General features: G+C 34.5%; 1 protein-coding gene across 1 annotated transcript; it reads right to left on the bottom strand.

Moving 5' to 3' along the window:
• Positions 1-1,017: 1,017 nt before the first annotated feature.
• Positions 1,018-5,262, bottom strand: LOC123219940 (WEB family protein At3g02930, chloroplastic-like). The gene is made up of 3 exons (XM_044641913.1): positions 4,891-5,262; positions 4,158-4,383; positions 1,018-3,667 (listed from the first exon to the last, which is right to left on the bottom strand). The coding sequence occupies exons 1-3, from the start codon at positions 4,905-4,907 to the stop codon at positions 1,361-1,363; spliced, it is 2,550 nt and encodes an 849-aa protein (XP_044497848.1). The 5' UTR covers positions 4,908-5,262; the 3' UTR covers positions 1,018-1,360.
• Between the last annotated feature and the right edge of the window lie 5,159 nt (positions 5,263-10,421).

Below are 10,421 nucleotides of genomic sequence, written 5' to 3'. Positions count from 1 at the left end.
TATTATTATTTAAAACAAATAAAGAAATTGTGATGTTGTATTTTCTCCTAATTTATTGTTAATTGAATATATAGTAAAATTAGAGAATTTTTACTTTTGTTGCAACATTTGTTAATATTGGGGGCACTACTAAAACCCTTTTTTCTCATGAAAACAATGAGTTTAACATAAAAACTTATGATTTGTCATATGTTATAAACATTACAAAAATGGGAAGAGTAAATTATAGGTGAAGAAAGAAGGGTGAAATTTTACACCATTTTATAAACAAAACTAAGTTCAGCCATTTTTTTTTTTTAAAATAAAAAATGGAGGTTAAAAACCCGAAAAAACAAACATAGAAAGCAGAGACATTAATTTAAACCTATAGCTTTAATGTTTTTTGTCAAAATAATCCCTTGTAACCTCCTTGGTGGATCTTAAAGTTTAGCCCTTTCTTTTGCTTTAGATTATGCACATCAAAGTCATGGAAAGAGTAAAATCCCATGACAGACATATTACTAAAGATAAAAGAAGAATCAAATTAGTCATAAACATGTGCAATTGATGTTACAGAATATGTAACTTATAATACAGCAACTTAGAACATGAAACATTACACTTATGAAGTATGGACTACAATGATGCTATCATGTAATTCTGATATGTGTTGGGCATCTGTTTTAGTTCTTGCTAATGATAAACATGGTTAATAGCACAGATAATAAAAAAACATATTGTCAAAGTTTTGGAATCTTCAATGCGGTGTCTTCAACTGAATAAGCAACCCTAGAAACAACAATAGTACTGACTACTGAGTACACTGAATAGGCTAGACTCATGCCATGTGTTGCAGGATAACTGCAATGTAATAACAAGTTAAATCTGAACTAATTTGAGATGATTTTTCAAAGATGAATAAACTTTGATTTGCAGGGAGTAATTTAACAACAGAGATACATAGCAATACAGTCATTTTCATATGGAAGCATTAATATCAACACCAACATATCCAATGATGATGGAGTTTCTAAGCACTTAGCAAGATTAACATATAAGTTTTCCATGTAAAATAACTGATAACAAATCAAAATACAATGTTGTAGTTATACCACAATACCACTCCTTTTCATGAAGTTTAGATAAGAAGGGCAGGGGAAAAGAATTAAGGATAAAAAATTCTCCATCACATACAAGATACTCCCAGAAAAAGGAAACCAAAAAAACCCTGGAAAAAAAAAAAAAAACTAAGATAATACAACCCTTCTCATTTTTAAACTATCTGAAAATCAGACGCAAAGAACAATAAAGCAAACACAATTAAGTGCATGATAGTCCTCAATATACCTGCCTGCTAGTCAGGCTAAAGTGGTTACTTCCTCTACTTCTGGTTGCTAGTCGGCTTCTTCTTGAGTAAGCTTCCAAACTTCCTCATAAAAGGTTTCTTCTTCTTCTGCTGTAGCTGCCTTGTTGGTGAGGTTGCACCATCCTCAACATGTTCTGTGGACGATAGTCCATTTATCTGATCAATTTCACTGCCATCCACCTTTGAATTCACTTCCTCTTCAAATGATTCCTTCTCCAGTTCTCTGTCGGGAGAAAACTCCTTTTCAATTTTGCAGCTCTCCCACATCTTGAACTCAACTTCAACTGAATCATCTTCTTTCTCTTTGCTCTCATCTTCTTTCGGCTTTCCATTGCCATTCTCAACTTTGGCAGCAACCTTTTCAAGATTCTCATCATTGAAGCCATTATTTTTTTCTTTAGGATCTTCTTTTTTCTCTTCCTTGGTTGGTAGTGGTGGAAGGTCCATTTTAGACTTGTCTTCACTAGCATGTCCATTCTCTTCAGAGAATTCAACAACCTTTGGAAGGAGATCATAGTCTTTCTCACTATCTGTAAGCTCACCATTTTCCTCAGTTTGCTTTTTGGTCAAAGCTTCTTCAAGCAACTTAGACAATTCCTCAACCTTCTTAAGAGACACAGCTTCTGTAGCTCGGAGTTCCTCGTTTTCTTGAATTACACTCTGCAACTCAGTTTCTTTGTCCAACAAACTCTCCTTCAGTTTCATGCTCTCGGCCTTAGCTTGCCCAAGAGTTTCCTGCAGATAAATCACCTCAGCTTCAACCTCTTTAAGGCCTTCCCTTAGCTGATCTTCTTCTTCCTTTTTGGCACTAGCTTCTTCCTCATTTTGTTTGAGCAGATTCACCAACCTATTTAGTTCCTTTTCCATTGAAGAGTTTTCTTCTTCTGATTTCTTTACACAATCCAACAAATGAACCTCTTTTTCCTCCCACTCAGCTTTAGACATCTCGAATTCATTCTTGGACTGTTGAATCGTGTTTGAAAGAAGCTCAATTTCATGTTTAGCATCATCAAGCATGGTTTCATGCTTCTCATTTGTTGCTTTCAGGACCAACTTTAAATTTTCTATTTGGGCCTCATAACTTTCAAGCTCATTTTGACTGGATAACAGTTTTTCTTTGGCTTCCCTTGCTTCTGCAGAGACTTCATGCAATGCTGAAGCTAAGCTTTCCATCGCCTTCTTGCTCTTCTCCTCTTCTTCCCGAGAATTCTCCAACTCGTTAATGAGCTTGTTTTTCTCTTCTAGCAGGTTCTGAACACTGGAAGCTGCAAGCTTCTCATTGTTTAAAGCTTGAACTTTCTCTTCCTTCACGGTTTCTAGCTCAGACTTCAAAGATTCAACTGTCTTACCCATTTCAGAAGTTTCGTTTTTCGCCATATCAAGACAACGATCCAATTCCTCTAGATCCCCTCTCTGTCTTCCAATTGTCATTTCCAACAACCCAGCCTTCTCTTTAAGTGAAGCAATCTCAGATTCTGCTTCATGCAACAAATCATTGTTTTCCTCCAGTTGCCTCATGACTGAATCCAAAGATTCTGATGCTGATCTCTTCAATTTAAGTGCCTCCTCAACCTGCATTTCTAATTCTTCTATCCTGGCTTTCCATTCCTCCATTAAATTATGAGCATATGATTCGGCCATCTTAGCAGCCTCTAGCTCAACGTTAAGCTCTTCAATAGAAGCTTCTCTTTCCATCAGCTTTTCCTCAGTGCTTTTTGATTTTTCAAGTTTTTCTTTCAAAAAATTTACCTCTTCTTCTAGCTTCAACAACATCTTATTTTCAATGGTCTCTGATTCACGCTTTGAATCAAGTAATGCCTTCAACCGGGACAACTCAGATGAGAGAATTTCCACTTTCTCGGCATGGATCTCAGCAATCCTAGTGGCATCATCAGCATGGCTCAATGCCTGGTTCTTAGCATCAGAAGTCATGGCCAGTTCCTGCTTTATCCTTTGCAGCTCTTGTGTGGTAGACAGAAGAGCAGCAACATCCAAAGCATGTTGATTCCTCACAGCTTCAATCTCTTTCTGCCATTCCTCTTCCTTTTTCTGGGCTGCCTCTATTCCCGCCTGTTCCATTTCAACAGCCCGGAACTTCTCAATCTCAAAATCCTCCTCAGCTCGCTTTTGAGCCACCACAGCCTCCCTTAGTTTCTCATTTGCCTCATCAGCTACTCTCTGAGCTTCTTTCAGCTCCTCAATTGCTTGCATCTTCTCCTTTTCAATTAATGCCATCTGATCCTTTGCTTTCTTTAGATCTTCCTGAGCAAGACTCAACTGAGCCTGCAATTCGGATCCCTTCACAAGTCGTGATTGTGGTTTCTGAAAGCAAATTCAGTTAAACAATGCAGATATCAATTTTCACAATTAAGCCTTGTTGCACTAGTTTCGAACAAAAACAAAAATTTATGAGGCATGGAAAGCACATTTCATGGTTATCTGGTTTTCTAATGATTTTATATTCTCTTAATCTTGAAGAAGTGCAATGCCAAGCCGCAGGCTGACCAGCACTAGCACAGGAGGTTAAGTATTATTAGCAGCCGCTTCAGACTATAATGCTCAAAGGTAGATCGCAACCGACACAGTTCCGGATGTAACTAAAAAAGGGTACAATTCCAGATTTGTCAAAAATAAAAAAGTTACCATACTTAATTTTCACTTTCCATACTGCCAAGGTAGATCACAAAGAAATCCAACACCTACAATCAAGCCTTTCACTTTCTATGTTGATGCAAAACTCAATGACTTACACTGGAAACAAAACTGAAAATAAAATCTATACCACACTTCGTTGGCATTTTCAAGAACTTACTTCAGGTGGGGTACGAGCCTTGGCTGGTGGCGTAGTAATAACCTTTGGTGATCTTCGGTCAATTGTTGGCTTCGAGTTAGTGGATCTGGGAGATCGATCAACCGAAAGACGAGAATTTTGCAGGGGAGAGTGAGAATCAGATTCTGATTTAGCCACTCCCCTGCTAAGTTTACTCACTCTAGGAGTAGCTGGTGAAGGTTTGCTAGGAGTTTCAGGTAAACTAGATCTGCAAAAGTTCAAAACACAATAACTCGTTCATCAAAACATGACCGAACTAGAACCCAAAGCATACAAACCAAGCCATGCATGAAAATACAAGTCCAGTAAAAAAGTAACAACACATTTACTCACAGTAAAAGAATAAACATGGATCTATCTCATATATGCTAAATTTTGGGCATAATAATAGTAATAGATATCATCATAATTTAAATACTGCCAATTCCAAGACATATACCAAAACAGATCCAACCTATGAAAATAAATTTCACATAAAAATGAAAAACTGAGTGAAACCCACAAGAGAAAGTAACTCAAAACCCTTCTCAAAAGGGTAGAAAAAGTAACAAAAATAAAAGATTTTCTACTTGACAACTGCAGATCCTACAGCAATTAAGCACAAAAATTTGGAATCCAGACAACCCAGATGAAAAAAAATGAAAAAAGGAAAGTCAGATCTAGAGAGAAGAAGAAAAATTGAAGATAAAGACAAAAAGGGTAAGTGAAAACTTACTTGGATTTGGTTGACATGGTGGAGGGAGGGAAGTAAAGTGAGATATGGAAGATGTTTATGAAGAAATAAAGCGAAAGAGAGAAGTGGGAAATGTGTTGATGGTGCTAAAGAGCTCCTGACATTGTGTAAGAAAATGTGAGGTGAAGTGTGGATAATGGAGATTGCAATAATGAAAAGAAAGCAAAAAACAAGAAGAAGAAGAAGGCAGGAGAATTTACAGAAGAAGAGAGAAGGAAATAATTTGAGTTGGTACTGATGTCTTTCAAGCGGTCACAGACAAAAACATTGAAACATAACTCACAAGGTTGAGGGGGAGAAATTGAAATGACAAAAATAACCTTTGTTGATATTTTTTAAAATAATTTGTTGTTTGTCATCTGTACACTGTACTGTGAAAGATAATGGTAGCTTTTTCAGAGGTACAGAGAGAGAGAGAGAGAGAGAGAGAGAGAGAGATGTACGAGAATTATGGAACATGATCATGCATGCTTTTATCATTACGCAAAGGCCGAATAACTATTTTCCCGCCTGAACTTTGATGTAATACCGTTTCAAACTCCCTATTCTTTTTACTAAAATTAATTGAATTTTGTATGAAATTGGTAAAAAGATAAAATTGACCTCTATTTTTACTGAAGTTAAACAATAATTTTCTCCTTTTTTTTTTTTTAATTTATCCCTCTTATTTAATAATTTTAAAAATTATAAATTATAAAGTTGTCGTGATTAGGTTATTTCTCTCGTATTGTCACCATCAATTAACCTTTTAACTTTTTGTAATTATATGATTAAACCTTTTTCATTGTTGCATTTTTAACCCTATGTAAAACTTTTGAATGTTGTCACCTTGCTCACTGTTAACTTAATTGAGATCTGTTATATCTCTCTCGAATCTACTACTTCTCACCTATATTTGTCATTGATAAACTTTGTTTTGGTTGGATCTTGTTGTTTCCATCAACTTTAAGACGCCTTGCTGCTCAAATGAGCTCAATTATGTCTAAATCCATTGGCTCTGCTTGGGCGTTTTCTGTAGCCAAGAAATGAGAAAGAACAAAAAAAAAATGAAAAGAAAAAGAAAAAATATAATAATTAGAGTAAAAATATAATTTATTCATACTATTAGAATTGGAAGTGATATTATTAATTATATTAAGGACAAATTAAAATACATTTTAACTATTAAAAGCTACATACAACTTTGAAGGATGGATAAAAAATAGTTTTCTAAATTTAAGGGTTGAGGAGTAATTCGTCAAAGTTTGGGTCGAAACAGTATTTAGCCATATGTTAAATGTGGCCCTCCCAATCATACTTTTAATCTCCTATATATCTACCACGCATGCGTACGTAAATGTAACAAGAATTCAACTCAAGTCATACCATTCGACTTTTCCGATATACTTGATAAGAGTAATTATTGAGTTATAAAATAAAGTGTAAATAACCCAAATCGAATTGAATATCATTTGACTCAAATTTAATTAATTAGAATCGATATTAGACTCGAGTTTGAAGACTTGAGCTTGCCTTACTTTTGATTAATTAATAACACTCGATTTACGATACCGATACTTCAAGTCAATTTTGAAATGTGTTTTGCCTGAATTTTAAATTTGGAAGTTCAGGATACTCAAAAGAAATGTCAAAAATTTTTTTTTGCTAACTTAGAACCCTTGCGATGAACTTCAAAACCTCGTAACCATCTAGACTTGTAATTAATGATCAAGCAAATTAGAGATAAACTTTATTATGGTATATTATATTGAAGTCATTTAAACATTAGATATTTGTAAATAACCGTTAACCCTTCACCACTTGGAACTAAAACTAGATTTGAACTGAATCTATTTGATTTTAAGCTCGGTTTGAATGAGCCAACCGTATATAGGCTCGGTCAAGTTCGAACTCAAGTTATTCATCAAATTTTCTAATTAAAATTATGACATAAAACGATGTCGTTTTGATAACGAAATAGTTAAAAACTCGAACTCAAAACAAGCCGAACTAAATTTAAACCGAGTTTAAAAGCTCTGCTATATACAAACCGAACTGAGCTTCTAGTCCTACTTGGAACAACCCCTAGGGTCAAAAAATACATGTTACTCATATATATATATATATACAATAAAACTATGTGTATCCATTTTTGGTACACAATTTGTGTACACAGATGAAGTGTCATTATCTGATTGGATATTTCTTTATCATATGGTGACACATATTTTAAAATCACTTAATTGTATGATGACATATCACTATGTACATAAATTGTGTACCAAAATTGGGTACACATAGTATTGCTTTTATATATATATATATATAATGTATTCCTTTATTATTAATTTAAAATTACTTAATCATATAATAATATATTATTTGTATACTTATTTATGTATTAAAACATTAATTTTATTTTTCTATAATAATTATATATGGATCAACCAATATGGAGGCAAATTCAGCTGGTTAAAATAGCCAGCATAACAAATAATGGTGTGATTTGAAGTTTTGTGTGTGGTGGGAAAATTGACTCTCAACCTCACAATTAATATTCCTTCCAAAAATTTCTAAATCAAATTTATGATTAGCGATTAGGTTAAACTTTACCTTAAATAGCTTAGCTTATAACCAATTATATATTTCTTGGCTGATTAAAGTTGTTATCATTTTAATTTACATGCATACATGCATGCTTATTCCTAATTAATATACACTTTCATGCTGTCAATTATGCCTAATTATCATCAAATTTTAGGTAGTCTTTTAACTTCAACCAAACAAATACCTCCCTTTTCATGTCATTTTATGTGAATTATAGCTTTTTTGGATATTACCCAATTAATGCTTTATATATTTATCCATTAATATGTAATTATATGGAAAAGAAGAAGATAATGAACAACTATCTACCACACCTAATTAATATTGGCACACCTAACCAATAATAATACTTCATAAAATTATAGGTCTAGTTAGCTACAATGTTATTTCAGTTGGATTTAATCCACACTGCGTAAATTTGAATTTGAGTTCGGATAGAATGAATCATATTTTAACTCAAGGATTAGATTCATATTCATAAATAAATTAGATTTGAACCGATTTGAATATTTAAATTTGAGTTGATTCAATATAAATCTATAGTTTAATTATTTTTAAGTCAAGTTTGCGCTTAACTCACCAATTTCGAGTTAATTTTGAATTGATTTTTTTTCGATTTGATTTGAACTTTGTGCAGTTTAACTCTCATTGATCTATTCATAGATGTTATTATGCCCTATCTATTATTAATTGTATTAATGCGATTTTGTAGATTAATTATTGGAGTAATAGATCCCATATTATTAAAAAAAAAAAAAATTAAAATACAGTTGAAAATTTTGAATTGTATCTTATTATTTGTAATATATGAAAACGTATTTAAAATAACATTTAAAAATTAATTTCAATTAAAAACTTTAGAAACATTGTGGAAACAACTTTTAATTATTTCCTAATTTTTTACTAATTTTTGGTATTGTTTTCAAAAAGTTTAAAACAAATCTGACTCATTTATATCAAAAAAAAATTTCATAAAATTTGTTATTTCTTATTTAAAAAAACTATATTTAAATTCTATATGAACTGATAATCAAAACCCTTATTTTGACTTACATTTTCTCTTTCTAGGTTTGGCCTTAAAATACTTTTTCACTATTTAAATATATAAATCAAATTTCCCACAAAAATTCCATTTTCAGAAACTATAATTATGGTATTACCTCCATATTAAAGCTTCCCTCATCCCCTCTCACTCACAAGCATTCTTGTTCCCTCTCTCACATTCGCCCTTTTCCTGTCCACCAATATCGCCACTGCCACTTCAGCCAAAGTCTCTGTCTTCCCTTCTCAACTTGTCTCCTTCCTCACTGACTCCCTTGAACATTCCTTCCACCAAACCAAAACCTACCCATTTCTACAGTGTACACGAAATATGCTATACGGTTGAGCATTAAGGAAGCACTCCTTTCCATTTTCCTGCACTGTAGATAGATAGTTACTAATCCAAAGATGGTTAATTTTTTGGTTGGATGGGTGGGGATTGAATCATTTTGCTTTCCTCATGAATATTTCCAACATTCAAACTCACCTAAAAGGTTCTATTAATAATGTTTTCTAGTTTTTTTTGTAAGTAAAAATGAAATAAAAAGAGAAACACTCAGGGACCAAAAAAGGAATAGACCACAACTTAAGCTCGTCCTTCCAAAAAAAAAAAGGATAACAAGAAACTAACAGGGTATAACCCAGCAACACCAACCGTAGGACAAACCTCAAGAGCACCCAACAAAGAACCAACAACGGAAAGGCTCAAAGGAAAAACAAAGGGAAACAAGCAGGCAAGCCCAAGAAAACTATACAATTTAAAAAAGCCAAGTCAACAAGACAGAAAAACCCAACAGCTAGAAGCCAAAACAAAAGCTAGAAACAAGAACCAACAGCCTTGGAGCAACAAGCCAGACGCAAACCAGCAAACAACCAGAAGGGAGTGGACTGGGCAAAAACAAACCGTACCAGAAGCATGCAGCAACAGGAGGCAAAAGTGTGGAAGCAGGAGGCTGAAATCTGGAAGCAAGAAGGACCGGAATCTGGCAGCACCCGAGGCAGGAGAGCTGGCCAATAGAACCAAACAAAGCACCCAAGAAAGAAGAACCATCTTGAAGAGGAGATGCAAACAGCCAGCAGAAAAACTAGGCTTGGCAATTGGGATGACAACTCCAGAGATAGGGAAGAATAGAAGCAGAGAGCAGCCCTTGAAGCATGGCAGAAAAATGCAGCAAAAGAGGCCACAGGTAGCTTCAGCAACCAAAAGAAAATTCCTAGCCAGCAACGCCAGCCTGGGTGACAGAAAGCAGGCAAGCCACCCAAGAGAATCCGGAAAATCCAGAAAAGCAAAATTCTCCCAAATCCACAGGCGCAGGCAAGGAGAGGCGGAGCTAACTGGGAAAAGGAGAGAACCAGGCCCAACCACAGCACCAAAAAAAAAAAAAAGAAAAGTGCCCAAAAGCAGCACCAGCAAGGGAAAAACTCAAAAAAACAAGGAGGGGAGAACACCTTCAAAAGAAAACACCAATTAGACGAAAAAGCATGCAACCCAGCACCATCATCCAGGGGAAGGAGCCTGCAAATTCTGATTGAAGATGCACATAAGTAATCTCCATCTCATATCTATTAACACATTGCTCATGGTAAGGCAAACCTTAGAGAGCTCTGCACCCTTATCTTGCTCTATTCTCTTTATATTTTCCAAAATCCTTTCTTTAGTGTGACGACCCCTTGCAAAAATTCTGTTGTTTCTTTCTCTCCGAATGGCATAAACTGTAGCTCCAAGACATCCTCCCTAACATAAACTTCAACTTGTCTCCTCTCAACTCAATGCAAATTTCCCCAATATATTTGTCCCAAGCTTTGACCCCCATATCTCATATTGCTTAAATCAAACACATTTTCCCATATAAAAGAACTGAACTCACATTGGAAGAATTAGTGGT

This window comes from Mangifera indica, chromosome 7 (assembly GCF_011075055.1).
Source record: "Mangifera indica cultivar Alphonso chromosome 7, CATAS_Mindica_2.1, whole genome shotgun sequence".
Lineage (NCBI taxonomy): Eukaryota > Viridiplantae > Streptophyta > Magnoliopsida > Sapindales > Anacardiaceae > Mangifera > Mangifera indica.
The sequence above is the reverse complement of the archived record's forward strand: the minus strand, read 5'-3'. Positions and strand labels throughout refer to the sequence as shown.

What these genes read in the sequence shown, in the direction of transcription:
- LOC123219940 (XM_044641913.1), bottom strand. An exon ending in AGGCTCGTACCCCACCTGAA is followed by an intron (nt 3,668 to 4,157) that starts GTAAGTTCTTGA and finishes ATTTGCTTTCAG; the next exon opens with AAACCACAATCACGACTTGT.